This window comes from Vipera ursinii, assembly GCF_947247035.1.
Source record: "Vipera ursinii genome assembly, chromosome: 6".
Classification (NCBI taxonomy): domain Eukaryota; kingdom Metazoa; phylum Chordata; class Lepidosauria; order Squamata; family Viperidae; genus Vipera; species Vipera ursinii.
Window position 1 is genome coordinate 63,886,794 of NC_139515.1, and position 21,855 is coordinate 63,908,648.

The window sequence follows — 21,855 nt, forward strand, 5'->3', positions numbered from 1 at the left end:
TTTCCTTACTATTTACACTGCCGCACAATAACTGTATTGCCCTTGGCAGGAATTCTTGAACCCATCTGAAAAGGTTGAGTGTTCCATTCATGAAACATGAAAGAAATTAAGTATGCATTTTTTGAGCTTGATAAATGAAATATTTCAAAACCCAGACTAAATTCTAAATTATTGTTTGTCTGTAAAGTGAGAAAACAAGAATTTGGACAATGGAAGAGTTAAAACAACTTCTGTTTTTCCTATTGATATGATAGATGGGAGCTTAATCAATAACAAAACATTGCCGTGGTTGGCCTAAATTTTATCCAGCTGATGAGGATCCTTTCCAGAAATTTAAAGCATCTGCAAACATCTGCAAACATCAATTTTTCATTTTTTCTCAGTCAATAGTCACACAAAATCCTCCTGTTTTTCAACTTACTTTCTGGTGTTTGCCAAGTTACCACTGGACTCCAGTCACTATAACGGCCAGCAAATCCACTTCCTGGACTTGGTTTACTTCTAACCCTGGCAACATATTTGCTGCCAGGCACAAGGTTACTGTGTCGGAAACAATAATGAGACTTATTTGAGACCAACACAGAGGAAGATTCCTAGAGTGTGTAAGGAGAGAGATTGGTATAAAAATATGGAAAAAAAACAAACAATTTATCTGTTCTAGGAAAATAAACATTCTAAACTTGTTTCTTATTTAATGCATTGATTTCCTATGTTTAAATAAATATTGGGTATTAAATATTTTAGAATATCTAATTTATCTGATAGAAAATTATGGAAAATTGTAACAATATTGGGTGGAAAGATTTGTTTCTCTTCTTAACTATTTTTATGGGTATGCTACCCAAAGTCCTGTCTGTAGATGGATAGTTAAAAACATTTAATAAATAAATGAACAAAATTAATTTTCTCCTCCCATTATTTTTGAGAATGTGGACAAGTGGGGGTGGTGTTATTTTTAAAAATAAAATGCTGGTATTTAAGTTTACTGGAGTTTTTCTGTACTTATTTTATTGTTGGCTTCTTTGAAAAATAAATTGTGCACTATAGTTCATCCTGATGTTATTGAATGCTAATAGCCCAGTGCTGGAGGTCCAGGGTCTACAAAACATGGTTGGGAAGCCAAATACTACCTATAAACACCAGATTGCAGCTTGTCTATATTCAAAATAAACTTTCATAAATACAGCCAGCTTCAGTTTTTGATTAATCTACTCAGGGAGTGAAATTTCATTTGAGATTGTTTTAGGGTTCATCCCTGCTCACAGCCTCATCAGCTAGATTATTTATTTATTTGGCAAACTTTTAAAGGATTATTGTTCAAAGAAGTTAGGGATTCTGGACTATCAAGGAAGGAAGGAAGGAAGGAAGGAAGGAAGGAAGGAAGGAAGGAAGGGAGGGAGGAAGGAAGGAAGGAGGGAGGGAGGGAGGGAGGAAGGAAGGAAGGAAGGAAGGAAGGAAGGAAGGAAGGAAGGAAGGAAGGAAGGAAGGAGGGAGGGAGGGAGGGAGGGAGGAAGGAAGGAAGGAAGGAAGGAAGGAAGGAAGGCTGAAGATGTCATAAGATTAGAGTTTTAGTTTGTTTTTGAGCTACAGATGAATACAACTACAGTATTCTCTAGACTCCATTCAAAACATACAGTTGCCTTTGTTGTGGAAGAAAACTACTGCTTACTACTAGTTTTCTAAGAAACTGTAAATATAAATAGAACCACTGTAACTATGTGATTATAATGATTGCCATAGATACCTCCCAAAGTTCCCAAGTTCTTTTATAGATTATTTCAAAATCCAGGGGAACACCTTCCAACAACTGACTTCTGTTTGTCCCTCCACCTGCTTTCCACTTCAGTAGGAAATTACATTCTTCTGTGGCAGTAACATTTAATTTCTCAGGTGGCAGAAGCTGAACTAAAGAAAAAAATGAGGGAAAGGCATAGTTTAATTCTTGCCTATATGGAAATCACTCATTTACTAATATTGTCCAGAAGTATCAAAGGGCAATATTTTTGCCCTTATAATGGTTGTAGGGAAAAACTAACATTAGTAGGAAAAGCTTATCTGTAAATATAGGATGCTGTCATCAAATTTGAGTTTTGTGTACGTTTACTATACAACAGTACATTGAGAATTTTCTCTAACCTGATACCCTCCAGGTGTGTTCGATTTCAGTTCTGACTGCAATATGGCCAATAGTCATGCTTGGTGAAAATTATAGGAGCTTCAGTTAAATATATATGGAAGGCATTGCATAGGAATATGCCCTACATATTTAATGCAATAAAAATATCTCTGTCATGGCCAGGAAAATGAGAAAAGAAGCTAGATTGAGCAGTCAAAATCTTTGATTGTCAGATCATTGGTAACTTTTCTGCATATTCCATATAACAATCTGGAGAAAGAGAAAAATGTGCTCTGAGTCTAATGATGCAAGCTTGGAATGCCATCTAATCATGGTGGAATTCAGATGGTTCGCACCACTTCGGCAAAACTGGTGGCTAATTTTTTGTCATCCAGGCCCAGAATGGACTTCCAGAAGTGGCATCCACACAGAGAACTGGTTGTTCTCATATTTGAATCCCACTACTGCATCTAATCCCATTGATCAAGTGATGAAAAGAATGGCATCATTCTCCAACTTGATCATAAGAAACCATCTAGTTAAATAAAGAGGATAGTAAGCTTCTCAAAAATACTGTCAGGCCCTAGCAACCAAATCCATGTGTGATAGGTTGAAACTGACTGCTTTATTGTGATTTACCTGTAGTACAAAAACCTCCCCAGATTGCTCACCTTCCCTTGGAACAAACAGATAAGGTTTCGTGGACCTTGGGGAGAGGGGGAAGAGAAAGGGGTCAATCCTATTTCTCTTGTGGCTCACGATGACTCAAAACTAACTTTCCACTAGATCCCTCCTCTCTCCCCACAATAGACCTCTCCCTCTTCCAAATTAGCTGTGAGTGGCATGAGAGGAGAAACCTCACAAAGTAAGACCTAGGACTGGGCTTATTTGATTGTACTAGTTCCAGTTGCATTTCTTCCAAATGGAAGCAAGCAAGTTGGTACAACTGTCCCAGATTCCATGGAACTCCTTGTCTAACCAACTCAGTCCAAATGTTGTTGTGTGGACCTTGCCTGAACTGATCTATCAAGGCTGCTTTGTTCCAATTTGCATCTGCTGCCAAGAACTTGAAAGGAGCTAGGTAAAGCCTCACCCTTCTGTTGCCTTGTCTGAGCTGCCAAATCTTGTAGCTGGCTCTCACAACTCTTTATCAGGTCTCCAAAATGACCTCTGAATCTGTCCATAAACTTTTGGTAATGTCCATGAGTTGGTCATTTCATTCTATCATGGACAGGGCTCACTCAGTTGCCAATTCTTTTAACTAGCTTAGCACAAAAGATCCTCTTGTGTGCTCTGTAGAGAATTCTGCAGGTTGGGTTCCCATAAACAACTTGCAGTGAGCGATGAAGGTTCTCATCGTGTCTGCTTCTCCCCCAAATGTCTCTGAGAAACCTCCATGGTAATGAGTAGCCGATGCTGCCAGCAATGGGGCATTCTGGAATTGCCGCTGAACCAATGTCAGGCCCAAGCAACCAGATCTATACATGAAAGGTTCAAGGTGATTTTTATTGTGTTCTACCTATAGTAGAAAAATCTTCCCAGACAGCTCACCTTCCCTTAGAAAAATAGTTAAGGTTCCATGGAACTTAGTGATGGGGCAGTCCTAGGTGGCTGTCCAGTGACTCAAGGCTAACTCCCATTGGATCCCTCCTCCTTGCCTAGCTGGGAATTTCCCAACAGTATGTTGCACAACACCAAGGTAGATCTGAGAGAAGTGAGTGGAGAAGCTTTAGTCTACAATTCATCTTCTGGATAGAGCACCACTTTGCTTAGCAGTCAGTCAGTTTTAAGTGTCTATACAGGTAGTCCTCAACTTACAACAGTTCTTTTAGTGATCATTCAAAGGTACAACGGCACTGAAAAAAGTCACGATCATTTCCCCCACTTACGAGCATTGCAGCATCCCAAGGGTCACATGATCAAAATTCAAATGCTTGGCAACTGACTCATATTTACGAGGGTTGCAATGTCCCAGGGTCATGTGATTCCCTTCTGTGACCTTCTGACAAGCAAAGTCAATGGGGAAACTCAATTCGCTTAACCACCATGTTACTAACTTAACGACTGCAGTGATTCACTTAACAAATGTGGCAAGAAAAATCGTAAAATGGGACAAAATCCACTTAATAAATGTCTCACTTAGCAACAGAAAGTTGGGGCTCAATTTTGTGTACCTAATTCCTGGAATATAAGATTTGGGTTCTATTTGTGAATTTTTCACCATGCTGCTTAACAACTAAGCTGGCAAGAAAAAGGCACATGAGTGTAATGTTTTAGTTGGTGATCATTCTGAAGTTGCTGTACTTCAAAGTTGTCACTGACACCATCTTTTCAGCAGTTGTTCAGGATAGTCACATTTTTAGTTTAGTTTAGTTTAGTTTAGTTTTATTGAATTTTTATACCGCCCTTCTCCCGAAGGACTCAGGGCGGTGAACAGGGCATATAAATAGAAATACAAAAGTTAAAAAAGATTAAATTATTGCCCAATTAAAACAATCAAAATATAAAAGCATTAAAACCCTAACCTTCCCCCATCAGGCCAGGCCAGCTTGTTCGAATAAGTGGGTCTTTAACCCGCGCCGGAAGGAGCGGAGATCCGGTGCCATCCGGAGCTCAACCGGCAGTTGGTTCCACAGAGCTGGGGCGCCCACAGAGAAGGCCCTCCCCCTGGGGGCCACCAGCCGGCATTCTCTGACCGGAGGCACCCTGAGGAGGCCCTCTCTGTGGGAACGCACAGGGCGGAGGGGAGTCGACGCCGGCAGCAGGTGGTCCCCGAGGTATTCCGGACCCATGCCATGTAAGGACTTAAAAACCATCACCAAGACCTTGAACCTCACCCGGAAGAGGTTTTTAAATTGTTTCAAATTGCTTGAGGCAGAACATTGGTCTGATGTTCTATACTTGATTAGAGGAAGCTGGATACGGAATATTTGCACATGGATATGCAGATACATACTGTTCTTGAAGAGGTCAACATTCAGTTGTATTTCCAACTTCCGATCAGGTTTGAAAATGAACGTATTAATCACTTGAGCATTGAATCTAGTTTCATTCCTCCTACAGTGCCAATGTATTTCAGAGTCTAGTTCTTGGCTATTGCAGATCATTTTTGTGAGGTTTCTGTAAATAGCAGAACTTTGTTTTATTGAAAAAAAACAACAACATTTTCTTACATTAACAATATGAATAATTCCAAAATTAATACCTTTGTTATACTGACAAAGGTAATAAAGAAACGTGCATGCTTTCAAATTCTCCGAAATTCTTCCCATCAAGCCAAACAATATAAAATGGTTGGGATTCAGAGCATGTAATAAGCAACATAATAATAAAGTAAATAATTACAAAAGAGAACAATTACCGATGTGAAACAATCAATCCCTTCCAGTTTAGTTTTTACCAACTTCTAGAAAAACTGTTATAGATATTCTTGGATTTCATATGTGAAATGCCACATGGTCACAAAACTACCCACTCCTTTTTTTGTCACCCTGCTTTTTCCTCCTTCCCTGGCAGATTGAAAAACAGTTCCTCTTTCAGAGTAACACAGAGAGAAGATAACAGCTGAAACACCACTTCTTCATTCTTTGAAAGAGAACAAAAGGGCAGATGCTGTCTACTTCTCCATTGCTAACAAACTATATTTTCTCATCTTCACAATAGGGAACTTCAACTTGTATTTCCTCAAACTATAATTAATGTGTGGTGAAGGAAGCATGATTACATATACTGTCATGAGCACATATGTACATATTCATTGGGAAACCCACAGATCTATAACTGAACCTGAATAGAATTCTCAAGCTACAGTTGACAATGATTTCCAATCATGTAGAGAGAGCTAGAAGAACAAGATTTCTGATCATACAGAAAGAACTAAACACAACACTTCAGTTTAGGTCAATGCTTTGATTGGACCACAGTCTATCTAATCAACAAAATGTTTAATACAACTGCCGATTTTACCATCACTACCCAACATTTTTTTTACTATTGTACAGCATTCAGGCATTATCTCTTCCTTGTGCATCTGGTGTCACAGCCTTTTACTTGTCTTCACCTGGTAGAGTTAGTTCATCGTGTCTTCAGATGAGGGAGGAGGGATCAAGCCAGTCATTGAGAATAGCAAAACCTCCCCTCTGAGTCTCTCTCTTTCATGGAAATATTGGAAAGGAGAAAGTTGTTGAAGATTTAAGATTCTTAAAATGGATTTACAATGGAAACTATGAGCTTTTCTTTTGGGATTATTAGATAAAGACATAGGGGGGGAAATGGAAATTTGTCATTATATATTGAAAGCAGCAAGAAACCCATATGCTCAAAAATGGAAAGAGACATCAATTCCCACAAAAAAAGAATGGATTGAAAAGATGGTGGAACTGGTAGAGATGGCAAGGTTAATTGCATTCAATAAGGATAAGAAGGTAAATAATTTTGTTTCCGCTTGGAAACCGCTTCTGGACTTTCTGCTTGAAAGAGCAAAAAAAATGAATCTTTGATTTTGGGTTTTGACGACTAAATAGGTCATGGATATAGAAATGGCTAGCGTTTACTATTTTAGATAAGTAAAAATGTAATGTTATAATTGTATATAATTGCACCAGAAAAATTGGAAGTTACTGGGGGTTTTTTTCCTTCTTTTCTTTTTCTTTCCTCAGTTTATTCACTCTTCCTCTTCCCCCCCCTCCTTTCTACTCCCCATTTTCCTCGTTGCCTTTGTTTCTATTTGTATATTACATTAAACAAAAAAAATAGTAAAGGTATTTTTTAAAAAAAGAAAAAAAACACTTCAAACATTTAGGACTCATTAGCTTAGGGGAAAAAATGATTAGGCTGGAGAACTATTGGGCTCTATTAAATAATGCATGATTTAGAGAAAGTGAATAGAGATAACCAGGGTTACCCAGTGAAGAGATTTAGAATAAATAAGAAAAACACTTCTTTATGCAGCACATAAATAAAATTATGGAATTCGTTACCACAAAGTGAGATGATAGCCAATAATGGCTTTGAAATGGTATTAGATAAATTTGTGAGAGAAAGCTCTATCAAGGGCTCTTAGTCTTGGGCAGTGCTTTTTTTGTAAAAGAAAAAGGTGCTGGAACTCACACATGTCATACAACCCGCCTTGCCTACCCTTCAAAGTTCCATCCAAAAAAGGTGCCGGAACTCCGTTCTGAGCGTTCTATGAGGAAAAAAAGCCCTGGTCTTGGGGGACAGCTATGTCTCCCTCTCCTTCTTGAAAACTCCCCAGAGACATCTGACTAACTATTGAGAGAAAGAAAAGGCTGGATTCATGAACTTTGACCTAATTCAGCAAGCCTTGATCTCATGTTCTTACATACCTCTTTTTGGTAGCTACTGGAGAGATAGTAGCAGTACTTCATACCATCAGCTCCTCCAAAATCAATAGCACTCCTTAGTTCAAAGATGTCTCACAATATAAATTACCCATTAAGGGCAGAGCAATGAGAAAGAAGCACTGTGTCTGAAATCAGCCTTAGATCTTTCTTCACATTTATCTCACTGCAGCACAAACATTTCCCAACAATCTCTCTTTTTCTGTGGTGTCCTCATGATGTTCTCTTCAATTGAAGTCATCGTGAACTGTACTAGTTTTGTAGTACAGGTTGTCCTTGACCACAACAGAGCCCAAAATTTCTGTTGTTAAGCAAAATATTTGTTAAGTGAGCTTTGCCCCGTTTTACGACCTTCCTTGCCACAGCTGTTAAGTGAGTCAAAGCCGTTGTTAAGTTAATAACAAGATTGTTAAGTGAATCGGGCTTTCCCATTGATTTTGCTCTCAGAAGATTGCAAAAGGTGATCACATGACCCTGAATAACACTGCAACCATCATAAATATGAGTCTGTTGCCAAGCCTCTGAATTTTGATCACCTGAGCATGAGAGTGCTTTGATGGTTGTAAGTGTGAAAAAAGGTCATAAATCAATTTTTTCAGTGCCATTGTAACTTTGAATGGTCACTAAAAGAACTGTTGTAAATCAAGGACTACCTGTACTGTTTGTCCTCTTATCCCAACATTGAATTTGCTGTGGATTCACTATAACACACTTTCCTCACCATTGCAATAGCCATAGCAATAGCACTTAGACTTATATACTACTCCATAGTGCTTTACAACACTCTGTGAGTGGTTTACAATGTCAGCATATTGCCCCCAGCAATCTGGGTCCTCATTTTACCAACCTCAGAAAGATGGAAGGCTGAGTCAACCTTAAGCCCTGTCAAGATCGAACTCCAGACTCTGGGCAAAGTTAGCCTGAAACACTGCAGTCTAATCACTGCACCACTAGGGCTCCTCCTTCACCATGCTGTTGATAGCATAGCCAGCTAAACCCAAAGAACAGAATCAGCTATTATTAGCCATTTTCTACTGGTATAAGCATGCTCTTTCCCCTCCAATCCATAGATAGAGTCTTCCAAGGCCACTGTGTTTGGGCAGCAGGAAAATCTAGCTGTTTTCCACAGGCTTTCCTTCTGTATCTGTCAGACTTATAAATCTACTCTCAGTCTGAAATCCTGGATCAGCCTGAAGAACAGCTTACTAGCAATGAGGCAGGACAGATCTGCATGTGAAGTGAGAGCAAGAGAGGTCTGCATCTTCATGATGAAATTCTCACCATGCCTATCAGTTATTGTTTGGCTGAAAATGAATTTAACAGAGCTAGTCCAGAAATATTATTGCATCAGCTTTCATTTGGACTGCCTTTGAATGCACCATGCAAAACATTTGCTCAAAACCAGAACATATTTTAACAAATGGCTAAACTCATTAGTTTAACCTTTTCTGAAAATTCACCTACTTCGCCTCCACATCCCAGGTAAAGGTAGTGGTGGGATTCAAATATGTGAACAACTGGTTCTCTGTGTGGATGCCACTTCCAGAAGTCCATTCTGGGCCTGGGCAACAAAAAATTATCTACCAGTTCTGCTGAACTGGTGCAAACTGGGTGAATCCCACCACTGGGTAAAGGCAACTGAGTTGTAGATATTTTCTGAGCAACTGATGACATTTAGAGGGAGAAAAATTACATGGAGCAAATCTAACAATCTTTCTTTAAAATTTCTTGTATGACTTTAAAAAAAATAGCACAGACCATTTGCCAACATTACAGTTGTGGCAGGCCGGGGGTCACCAGTGAGGGCAGAAAAATATATATTGCTCTACTGTTCTACTTGCTTGAGCATTAGTAGGTAGCACTTTAATTTAGCCATAAGGGAAAACCCTTAAAGAAGAATAAATAAATCAGTCTACAATATTTGTGCTGATGACACTTCTGCATAATTCTGTGCCAAAATTCCTTCCATCTTCTTCTTCCATATTTCTCATTCAGTAGCATGAAAAATGAATTACGTTGAGGTTTTTTATTTGAGGAGAAGAAAATTTCAGCAGTTTCCAGAGATAAAATGTGCGAAAAGCAGGTCTTTTTTTCTCATAGAACGCTCAGAACTGCGTTCCGGCACCTTTTTTTTGCACAAAAAAAAACAAGCCAGCTCCCTTATTGGTTTTCCTAAGCCTATTGCAGGACTAGCAATCTTGGCTCTTTTTTATGACTCGTGGACTTCAACTCCCAGAAATCCTGAGCCAGCCATGCTGAGGGGAGAGGTTTCCAAGCTGAGCCATGCTGGCTCAGGAATTCTGGGAGTTGCAGTCCTTGAGTCATAAAAAAGAGCCAAGATTGCTAGCCTGCACTAGAGGAGGACGTTATTTACAGGATTACTTCTTTAGGAACTAAACTTTTAGAATCTAAAACAGCTAATTCAGAAAAGCCAACAGGAAAGAACCTCACATTTTTCATCTGCTTCTGTGTTTTGGAAGGTAAAATTAGATAACAAAATACAATAGAAAAAATATATTTTTAAAATCATCAGATTAAAACATCGCCTGGCCCGTACTGCCTCCGCTGCCCGCATTGCGCAGCCCCACCATATAGAGTGGGCTCTGCTGCTCCCACAGCACCAGCCGTGCCAGCTCCAGCCCCAGGGAGGGGAGCCCGCCGCCAACATCCTTTGCACCTGTGACTGCAGCAGCACCGCCCCCCCACTCCCCCGCCTCCTGCGCCTGCCAAGATGAGAGTTCCGGCACCTTTTTTTTTAGAAAAAAAGTACTGGCGAAAAGCATGTCCTAATGAGTGCATAAGTGCTCCCATCTTTCCTTTTTTAATTCTATCGCTTGAAGTTTGATGTCTTCTAGTCTTCCTATGCATCAGTTAAAGTGTTAAACCCTACAAGAAGGCCACTAAGAAAACCCTAGGAAATAAATTTCAGAAAGCCAAGTTGAGACAGTGGTAATTTTCTAAGTAAGGTAAAGGTAAAGGTTCCCCCTCACATGCGTGCTAGTCGTTTCCAACTCTAGGGGCCGGTGCTCATCTCCGTTTCAAAGCCGAAGAACCAGCGTTTCACCCGTAAATTTATAAATAAATTTATTCCCTCTTGATAATATCTGAAAGGGCACATTTCTTTTAAAAATACATAATTTATGCTTAAATGGTACTTCTCTCAACATTTATCTTCTATTTTTTCCCCCCCAAAGTACAGAATGTTTAATTTTTTAATTATTAATTATTTACTTGAATGAATTATTTCCTTGAAATAAGAATGGCATTAGAACTCTGGAGTATCAGCGGATATACAGTTCTGACCTGCCCTTTTGCGAGTTGCATCTATTCCATGAGTTCCTGTGTCTTAGCATTACACTCCTCTAGAAGTCCTCTTTTGCCCCGCCTTTTCTTTTTAATATACCCAAGTTCCTGTGTAAATGAATCAATGCTCAGCCACTCACAAATCACTGTGTTTGTGAAAAAGGTGCATCTTGACCAAGGCGTTTCCCTCCCGAGGCTCAGACCAGATGCAGTTTATATGTGAGGTGTAGTCATTGGAACAGCACAAGGTTTCATGCAGCCGGCTCTCTAAAAGAAAAAGAGAATATTTCTAAAGACATTAAACTGATGTCTCGAGTAACAGCTATAGCAAGAGCAAAAACAGCAAAGACAAGAAATGGGAATTAAATATTTTTTTTAATGTCATTTATTTACTTGGGTATTTAAGCACTATTAAGAAATATAAATTTCCTGCTTTCTCAAGTGCACCATTTGGAGAAAGACAGAAATCTTTCAGTAATTTAGATGGCTTGTCTAGATATACACAAACACATATGCGGAAATTATGTTTCATTTTATACAATTCTACAAAGTTTTTCCATTTTAAAATTGCCTTTTAAAATTCAGATTGAACACAAAAGAAAATTAGAAAGCCCCAGGGTGATATAATTCCTAGTTGTCCCTGCCCATATTTAAGCCTGAGAGAGCAAGTGGAACAGAACTTTAGAGGATGGTCTCATTGTTTTTGTAACGTTCGCTTTAGAATCCAATTTATCCCTTATTGGATTAATGCAGACATTTTCTAATTGTTGACCAAGGCCTCTATATGAACTGGCAAGGATGCCAGTCTCCTAACTGATACAAGGTACCTGGAATGTGAACTTTTCTCAGGCTCTGAACATACAAATACATCTTTTGACCAAAAAAAAGCCACCAGTGAAGTAAAAATTGTTGTTCTTCTCCAGCCTTGTGTAGCCATAATTTTTTGACAAATGCAACAGGGAGGAAGAGTTTGCATCTTTCAAATTATATGAGCTTTTTTCTACAAAAGTTGAAAAGAATATCCCTATGTTTGGATACACGTGTGTTAAAAACTCTTCTTTGAGAGTAATATGAACAGTGCAAGTAACCAGACAAGATAAGTTCACATATACGCCCCCAAAAGAAGGAAAACAAATTGGACTGCATATTATTGTATGCATAAATGTTGTAGGAAAAGGCTTCTCACAGACCGTCTAAATTGCAAAATCTTTGGAGAAGAGTGTGTCCCTGTACCTTGTATAATGTTTTGGGTAGGAGCCCTGCTGGGAGAAAAACAGGAAGAAGTGTACCAAAGATGAGGGGCTGGTAAGGCTGGTCAAAAATATATATATATATTTAATCCCATTTATATCCCGCCCTTCTCCAAAGACTCAAGGCAGCTTACAGTTTAAGCACAAACCAATGTGCTTAGCAATAGCTTTCATTCTATGTATATGCCTGCTTATTAGGGCTTTTGCCCCGCCCCCAAGCGGCATTATTACAAAGTCAGCTTAATTGCCCCCAACAATCTGGGTCCTCATTTTACCTACCTCGGAAGGATGGAAGGCTGAGTCAACCTTGAGCCTGGTGGGATGCGAACCTGCAATAATTGCAGGCAGCTGGTGTTACTTAAGGAGGCATTACCCCACTGCTCCACCAAGGGTCCTGTCCCCTGAAGCTGAGAACTTCATTCATTATTTTATTTCCCTAAAAATAAGGCTTGTATTTTTATTTACCTATTATATTTGTATACAACTGTAATCTAGACAGACTCCCAGTAATTAACATTTACATACAATAATATAATTAAAACATCCATGTTATACAGCTGACACATACTGAGCAAACACATTAAGAGACTCTTTAAGAATCAAAATAATCAGGTAATATGATAGAACAACATAATTTCCAACAATCCAACAGGAGCATCTAAATTTCTACACACCCTTTGAAAGAGGTCCATTTCAATAACTTCCAAAAACTATAATAGCAGAGGTAATTCAAGTCTACACTGGGATGCTGTTTCAAAGCAGAGGTGCTCCTACTGAGAAACATTTGGGCATATTACTGCAGTTTTATCCATTACTTTACAGAAGTGGGGAACTAACATTCAGAAATGATTATATCAGTTTGATTCTGACTGAAAAAGACAGCCCTGGAAGTATCAAAGTGCCAAACTTTATAGGCTTTATTGAATTACATATTGAATTATATCCAGAAACCAATTGACATCCAACGCAGAGCTCATAACACTGATGTAATATGTTCATAGTAAGGCGCGGCAGCTAACAAATGGGCCATCAAATTCTGCCCTAATTTAATGTTCTGAATGGCTTTCAAAGGCAGCTCTATGTAGAGGATCTTGCAGTAGTCTATACAAGTAATTACAGTGGAGTGAGGTAAAGGTCTTTCTTGCTCTAAGTAGGGCTGCAATTGGAGAACCTTCAAGTCACAATGTACTTTCATAAAGGATACAGCTTCCCTGTCAAGAGACAGTACTGAAATTGCTAAAGCACCTCACTGCACAAAGCAGCAACACTACCCTATTTGGATCCAGATTTACCCTGTTTTGTCCCATTCAATTCTGGCAATTTCCAAGGACAAGTGTGTACACATAAATACTATCCATATACTATACTGTCAGATGACATTCTAAGTACATTAATGTTAATGTTGAAGTTGGATGGTTGGGGGAGACAGTTTCCCACAAAGAAATGATTACCTAGGCTAATCTCTGTTCTCATACAACCATCATCTGAAATGACCCACTAAACCAGGAGCTCAAGCCTTTGCAGTTGGTCCAGAAGGATACTATATTCATGGTATAAAAGGTTGCACATTATTCCCATCCAGATCCCAACTAAAGTCACCTACTGTGATGACCGAAGGGTCAAACCCCGCCTAGCTAGGCAAAATCAAGGAAGCACAAACTACACAGATTTCAGTAGAGTATATTTGATACTAGACTGTGATAACTAAGAACATTGTAAATTGTAAAATAAATCTCCCACTTTTGTGTATAGTGTTTTCATGTGGAATTTCTCTGAATTATTTAAAAAGCTTTTTCCCAAGTTTCTTTCTCCTGGACTAAATGGCTGTTTATGAGATAAAATGTCAACCAACTCATGTTTTTGTCTTGATAGTTTATATCTATCCCTTTTTCATTGTTTTCCAAACCTCATCACTAGGCAATAGTTGTCAGTCACATTCAAAGAGTGCCTCTTAAGGAAAAGAAACATTACAATCCTATTCAAATCTGCTGGTGCCACTTCTTGCTGGAGTGAAGTATTTATAACCTCCCAGCTCCAGCTTGTCACACTTCCTCCAGCTCCACATAAGAGCTACGTGGGGCGTGGTTCCAGCCCACAAGTGGCTGAGGACATACATCATCAGAATCAGAATTCCAGCTGACATGGCAAGACATTACTTCAGTTGCCACATTGGCCTCCACCCACAAACAGTCAAGATTTTTTGTTAACCTGGACAATGTTTTTCAGCAAAAAGCTGCACAAAATAGTTTCAGTGGACAGGCAGGGGATTTTTCTATAATCTCCACCTCAGAAGGGAATTACCAACATTCTCAGAAAATTTGCTGTTAGGGACTATGATGGTGAGTCTTCTCTATTCTGTGCCCTTTTTGAAACAATATCTCAGAGATTAGCATTGCTAGTATTTCAGAAGGGGTTTTTTTTAGGTCTAACCTTTACAGTAGGTTTATGAAGGGACACAAGTTTTGGTCTCTACCGAAGAAGGGGTATTTGTATTAGCCATCATTGGTCTGAGTTCAGACTAAATGAGATTCTTTACAAGCATGAATCTCACAGAGTTCTTTTTAGCGGATTTATTAAGAAGAATGGAATGGAATTGTAAGAATCCCAGTGACTGAATTATATTGTATTTAGTATCAATTTACTCCACATACATACTGGCTTTTTTTTTCCTAATGGCTTTCCCATTATCAGGTAAGGGCATAGTCTTTTCACTGCTAATGGAGAGGCTTGCAACTGACTATTAATCTTTTCCTAACTATTATCAGGAAAAGAAAGATCAGAAGGAGCAAAGAGGGAAGTGAAGAATAAAAAGTATGAATAGAAAACCTACCTCGAGCTTCAATGATGACAACAGTGAGGCTTAAAATCAGAGCAATGCTGTAGGGCTTCATGATCATTAAATACTCTTTGTTGCCTGAAGCACTCACCTGTGGGCAAGACACAATTTTTTTTTGAATAAGGTACTGTTGAGTGATGTCTGCTTTGCCATTGCTTATTCCCCTGCTGAATATGAGAGCAAAACATTCAGTGTAATTATTAATGCTCCACCTGATTAATTCCCAAATTATTCTTTTTCATTTCACTTGCCCACAGTCTCTTGCTGCTTTTTAACAAATTACATTTTTGCCACAAAACTACCAAGACTGGGAGACTTAGCTACCCTGTTTACCAAGAAAGTTTGCTATTAGAGCCACTCATTAAAAGAAATAAGAAGACAAAATAAAACAAAACTTCTACAACGGGGGGGTGGGGTCAAACAGGCAGGCCCCCAGGCTGGAGGTGTCATGTGCAGGCCATGCCCACCCCGGCTCCATAAAGGCAAAAAAGTCACAATACATCATGATACATCATGTGATGCAATCGAGTTTGACACCAGTGCTCTACAGAGTCCCTTCAACGTTCCAGAGTTTCTTCAAAGATAGTTAGCCTTAAAACCTCCAATCAGATCAGCACAGATGAAAGGAAGAATCACAATTCTAAGGTTAATTATCTACCATCAGAGGGAACCGTTCTGGTTTCTCTTCATATCGTAGACCGGTATCACCTTTTATAGGGAGAAGGGAGAAAAGATAGAAGAGACAGAAACAGTAGACTTACTGCATCTTTTCACAAGAAAAATTCTCCATACACATATCTTAGAATTCCAGATCAGGCCAGTTAGACATGACACCAAAGGCCCTCCTGATTCTGTGCAGCTGATCCTCAACCTCCATTAGCTGTCAGATCTGAATAAGGAGTGTACTTGTGTTCACTAATGGGCTTAATATTTGTTATTTGTTTAGTGACTTTTGTTTTATTTTGTAGATTCTGTTAGAGCAAATAATAGAGCAGAGGGTCTTTTTGGTTTAATATTTTTTTGGTTGTTAATATCTTTTTTACTTTTGAATGCTGTCCAGAGTTCACCGGAGATTGAGCCAGCCAATAAATTCAAAATTATTAGATTGGTCACACTATCAGCCAAATGGTTAGATTGGATTAGGATTTTTTATTCACCTATCAGAATAACAGAGCTGGAAGGGACTTTGGGGTTCTTCTAGTCCAAGAAGGAAACCTTGTTCAAGCAGAAAACCTTATAACATTTCAGACAAGTCCAAGGAGACCATAAGTTCTAGTCCCACCTTAAGTACAAAGCCAAATGGGTGACCTCGGACTAGTCACTCATTCTCAGCCCTAAGAAGCAGGCAAAGGCAAGCCACCTCTGAAATTCTGCAAAGAAAACTGCAGGGACTTGTCCAGGCAGTTGCCAGAATTCAACACTGACTCAAACAGATGCATGCAAACATACACAAAACAGCAATAAAAGCAGCTGATACGTATTGAGATTTTCTCTGAGAAAGAAAAACAGGTTTAAAAAAGGTTAAAAACTTAACAATATGTGGTAACAAATAATAATAAGCACTCACCTTCTCAGTTAAATTTTCTCTTCTTTTTGCTGACAGTTTCAAACTATACAATTAATAGTGAATGATTAAGCTTTTTACTCCACTGCCAATTAAAACTTTTCTTAAATGCAGGAATCTTCAAATACCATTTTCCAAAAATGAAAGAAATGTTGATAGTTTAACTATACAGTCTGTATGTTGATCAGTTTCTGGTCAAGTTTCATTTGCTCCTTTTGATTTTCTTTTCTGGTAATTTCCTTTATTTTCAAAGTAATCTTTCAACATCTCTTTTGCTTACGGAAGAGAAACTAAATGTTTCATGTTTAAAATAATTGCATAACATTTTTAAGAAAACATTGTACTTCATAGAACAATCTACACCAGGGGTCCTCAAACTTGGCCCTTGTATGATTTGTGGACTTCAGCTCCCAGAGTTCCTCAGCCAGCATCCATGGCTGAGGAATTCTGGGAGTTGAAGTCCACAAGTCATAAAAGGGCCAAGTTTGAAGACCCCTGATCTACACTAGGCATGTCCAATCTATGGCCCGTGGGCCACACGCAGCCCTGGCCAGCTAATAATGCGATCCCACAAGACCTCAAAAAATAAAGGAAGTTTGGTTTTCATACACATTAACTATATGGCATATTTTGTAGGTGGCCCAAGATAATTCCTCTTCACTCAACGTGGCCCAGGCAAGCCAAAAGTTTAGCCACTCCTGGTCTAGACTATCTATTACAATTAAATTTTATTGGACAAAATGAATGGACAAAAATGTGATGTGATTTGCAATATTTACATAATAATATCCTTATATAGATAACACAGATTACATAGTTTATACCATTTCTTAATGATATCAACATTCAAGTAACAAAAGTTGCAACATTGGGGTCACTAAAATGAAATATTCTTAGGTTAGAGAGATTTTGGGGAGCGATGGATCTCTTCCCCACAAATGTCCATTAAAATGAGGTTAAAAAGTATATTGGCTTTCACATTAAAAAAAAAATCCACATAGAATATCCAGTTTTTCTTCGAACTGAGGATGTATACCTAGCTGCTATGCGCATATTCATACAGAATCTGTCAATTTTATCAAGTTATTAATCTAATGTTGCAATTTCAAACAATAATTCTGAGTTATATGACAAGTTGTTTAAAGACTGATAAAGTTCATCATCTTGGTTGTGTAAAAATGTTATAAATAAATAAAAAGTTATTACATAAACATTCATAGCTCGCAATTGGCTTCATTAGATACTTGGAATATAATTCTGAAATGAGAGAGGGGGAGGGAGGGAGGGGTAGGAGAGAAGGAGAGGGAGGGAGAGGGGGAGGGAGAGAGAGAGAGAGAGAGATGGGAGCCAAAAAAGGAACTCTTAAAGGAAAGGTAGGTGAAAGAATTAATGCTTAGGTAGCAACTGTGAATCAAACAAGTGTTACCCAGTTACAATTTCATTGAGTAGTTTTGCATAAATTCACTGCTGAACATCTCCTTAGAGACCTACTATATTCTCTGACCTACTGAATTTTTAAACATTTCTTTTCATTTAAAAAAGTGAATCAGGAAGCTGGCATGCAACAAAACAAAACAACTGATTGGGTTTTATAAAATGACCTGACTCCGATAAACAACAATAACTTAATTTATTTACAAGAACAAAATTATACAGTTGCTTGCATATCTTAATTGGCTTTTCATAGTTGGAACACTTTCTCCAGCAGTTTATTTTATTCCAGGATTCTTCCTCTTCTTCTTCTTCCCCTGTTCACTAACTAGAAGCAGATTTCATTAAATTGCTTTTTCCATTCAATCATGAACTTTATGTAACCTTCAAAAATCCAGTAAATCACATGCATGTTTTCAGTGTCCTAACTCTGAGGTGATGAATAGGCTGGCAATCACATCTAATAAATTTGAAGATTATTCTGCCAGAATAAGCAGTGCTATTTCTATTTGCATAAATTAGTTTCATGCAAACTTTCATACTGGACCGCATCTAGAAGTTGTAGGTTTTATGCCTAAAAATGAGGTGCACAAATCTGATGGTATGATTAGATGGCTATTGTTATCCCTTAACAATATTAACTTAGTATTTCCATCTGTTACCAAGTTTACCTTGTTTAACCTTGTTTCTGGAGATTTATGAGCTAACTGTAAATGTCTTCTGATTTTCTTAATGTTGCCTCTCTTCATCTTGAGAAAATAACACTGAAATTCCTACACAGTTTTTGGTTAAGACTGCACCCAGGGCTTTTTTTGTCATTGAACGCTCAGAACGGAGTTCCGGCACCTTTTTTGGATGGAACCTTGTAGGGTAGGCAAGGCGGGTTGTATGACATGTGTGAGTTCCAGCACCTTTATCTTTTACAAAAAAAAAAGCACTGACTGCACCTTTGACAAAGCATACTCTTTGTGATGTCTTCAAAGTGAAATGTGTAGGCTGCTTTTGCATCTGATGCATAGACCTGCTTGACATTGATTCAGTTAGGGTGCATGTTTATTTCCAACATTTGAAATGGGATTCATAGTTATCACTTAACAAAGCTTGTAATGCTAGAATTTACTTCATAATTTGAACTACTTTTTCTGTTCCATCACTGGCTTGTGAATGGCAGGGATTGATTGTAATTTGTCTAAAATTGTACTTCTTTATAAATCACCAAAGCTCTTTTTCAATGAACTGTGGGACATTAGGATAACCTCAATTTGCCTTTATGTATGATTTTTATGCAGATCTTGCAACATCGTTCATGTTTGCCATATCAAGGTTCCTAGAAAAATATTTAAGGCAACAAAATACTTACAGTATGACCTCCAAGCTAATAATATTCGTGTTATTTTCACACAAAAAAAATAATCACCTGCCACCCATATTGATGCCCTGACTCAACAATGGCTATGAGACAAATACTGTAATCTTGTTATTCTGCACTGAGTGTTACCTTTGGGCCAGATGTGTCCAAGAAGAATGGGACAGTCAGATATTTTGAACACTTTAATCTGGATCCCTGTACTAAGTAGGGGATTTGACTAAATGGTCTAAAAGCCCTCCCTCATCTATTCTAGGGGACCGAAAGCCAGAGGTAGAATATGAACTCTAAATGCCAAATCACATTTTCTTTCCCACAAAATATATCAAAATACAAATTTCACAAAAGGCAAAACGTTGACAGACCCACCTCCATAGGGAAAACAAAACACACCATACTTCCACATGTGGGGGTGGGGGAAAGCAACATTCAGTCTTAGCTTGCCAGCTTTTCGTGCATTTATTTTAAATGAAAGAAATTTTTGAACAGTTCTGAGAAAGAGTGTGGCTGGGTAGATGCCAAAGAAGGATTCTTAGACATATTAGTGATCATGGGCACCATATTTAAGACTCTCATATTAAGGCATAAACTAAATTGTGGGTCATTATCATTTGACTTATGTAAGGAGCTGTTTGGCAGATTCCATGTTTCATGTACAAAAAATTCATTTCTATCAACTGTTTTCTTCTAGCCTTTTGTATGGATAGGGCTATTTGGATAGTCCTCTGATCACAGGTATCTAGAGGGGAGGCAGATAGTCAAAATGTACAAGATGGAAGGGATAGAGGCAAAACCTACACGCACAGACAACAGAGACAGATACATACACATATGATAGTTCCTGAGGCTGTTTTAAATGCAGCACACTATCCCCAAGTTAACAATGGTTTTCTGATGTGATTTTTTTTTAACCTTACAAGTAATATGAAACAATAAACTAGTAATATGGCCTGAATTTGCATTACACACCAGCCAACCACCTTCAACAAGTAATGTGGACCAGCTTCAACAAAGGCTAAGTAATGCTGAGAAATCAATCACATGAAAATTACACTAATGTGATTTAATAGCATTGGTCAAGATGGACCAGTTGCCTTACTAGCAGCCTGTTTCAACTATTCAGGAATAAAGTTTCATATAAAAATATCTTTCTGGTTTATTTTATACAACAGTGGATTCAACATTTCATTATGATATTCAGCTGTTGCATGTTGCCACCAGTTCCCTATCTTTCTATATTATTGTGTGCATTTGATTGTATAAAAGAACACATCTGCTTTCTCAGAGTTTAATGGAAAACAGAAAATCTAATCCATTCCCATGCCAGAAAGAAATGCTAATTGGTTGGGGAATTAAATTTGCATGGATTTAATTCCATTAAATTCCAGAACTTTTGCAATTAAGAGAGAAAAGTTTCAGCCAATACAAAATGTCAGTGTTGCTGGCCAAAGATTATTCATGCAACTAAAAGAAAAACAAATAAAATATGAAAAACTCTTACATCTCCTGATAATTTTCTGGTTGCTAAAAGGGCCAACACAAAAAGTAATAATGGGGTTATTGTTTTTCTCTCCTTATACTGCAATTTGAGCAGAATATGATATGATTCAGAAAATAAATCCTAAATGCCTCATTTAAAAGATATAGTTATCTGAAATTATATCTTTCCTCCCTACAATCTCAAAGGTGGGGAGGGGTGCAGGATGTATGTTGTGGAGGAGTTGTCCTTGTTTTTTGACTCTTAGTTTAAATGACTGTCTTAACAGATTTAAAAGTAAAGGATTCTAAGAAGCGGAGTTGCTTGGAAGTTGCCCATCAACTTTGAGCATCTGGCTAGAGATGGAGCAGGATCTCAGTCTTTCCACTGTTGTGTGATGGATTGCATTTCTGTTTTAATCAAACTTACTACATTAATGCAAACCCTTAATTTCTTTTAGCATTTTTTGGGCAATGCTTGCATTAATGACACTGAATCGTTTCCCTCCCTCACCAGAACTCCCCTCCTCCTTCATCAAACCTTCCTTCCTTCCTTCCTTCCTTCCTTCCTTCCTTCCTTCCTTCCTTCCTTCCTTCCTTCCTTCCTTCCTTCTAGAAAAATGGCCTTTTCAAAACTGGAAGCATTTATCTGTTATCATAATTCTGGAGGAGCTGTCTTGCTTCCCTTCCTAGAAATTATACCACTGCTTCACCTATTCTCTTACTTAATTGTTTCTATCATTCTTTCTCCAGTATAATGTTGAATGCTAACTGATCTAATCTCAGTATCAAATACTGCCCTACCTTTAAGAATTTTGTGCGCCTTTGGCGTCTAGTCATGCCGGCCACATGACCACGGAGACGTCCTCGGACAAACGCTGGCTCTTCGGCTATGAAACGGAGATGAGCACCGGCCCCTAGAGTCGGAAACGACTAGCACGCATGTGCGGGGGTACCTTTACCTTTACTTAACAGTGAAAAAGATCTTGATGAAGTGCTTCTAAGGATCAGACAGCTTGATGTGTCTTCCTTTCCCCAGTGGCTTGAAAGACATATGCTTCCCAAGAGTAGCTGAACTCACATTTCTTCTTTCATCTCATGCTCTTGGTTTGGAGCAAGTTCTCAACATGCCCCAGAAGCACTGAGAGTTAAT

At 38.4% G+C, this 21,855-nt stretch overlaps 2 protein-coding genes across 2 annotated transcripts in view; one reads left to right on the forward strand and one right to left on the reverse strand.

Moving 5' to 3' along the window:
* CSF2RB (colony stimulating factor 2 receptor subunit beta) overlaps window positions 1–16,609 on the reverse strand; it is a 34,836-nt gene extending 18,227 nt beyond the window's left edge. The window contains exons 1-6 of the mRNA XM_083365375.1: window positions 16,433–16,609; window positions 14,860–14,956; window positions 10,920–11,046; window positions 5,073–5,236; window positions 1,745–1,905; window positions 422–593 (exon numbers count right to left, since the gene is read on the reverse strand). Coding sequence (XP_083221501.1) covers window positions 422–593; window positions 1,745–1,905; window positions 5,073–5,236; window positions 10,920–11,046; window positions 14,860–14,926 — 691 coding nt within the window. The 5' untranslated portion in view covers window positions 14,927–14,956; window positions 16,433–16,609. The remainder of the gene's footprint in view (window positions 1–421; window positions 594–1,744; window positions 1,906–5,072; window positions 5,237–10,919; window positions 11,047–14,859; window positions 14,957–16,432) is intronic.
* SSTR3 (somatostatin receptor 3) overlaps window positions 1–21,855 on the forward strand; it is a 364,665-nt gene that overhangs the window by 225,542 nt on the left and 117,268 nt on the right. The gene's annotated exons all lie outside the window — the stretch shown is intronic.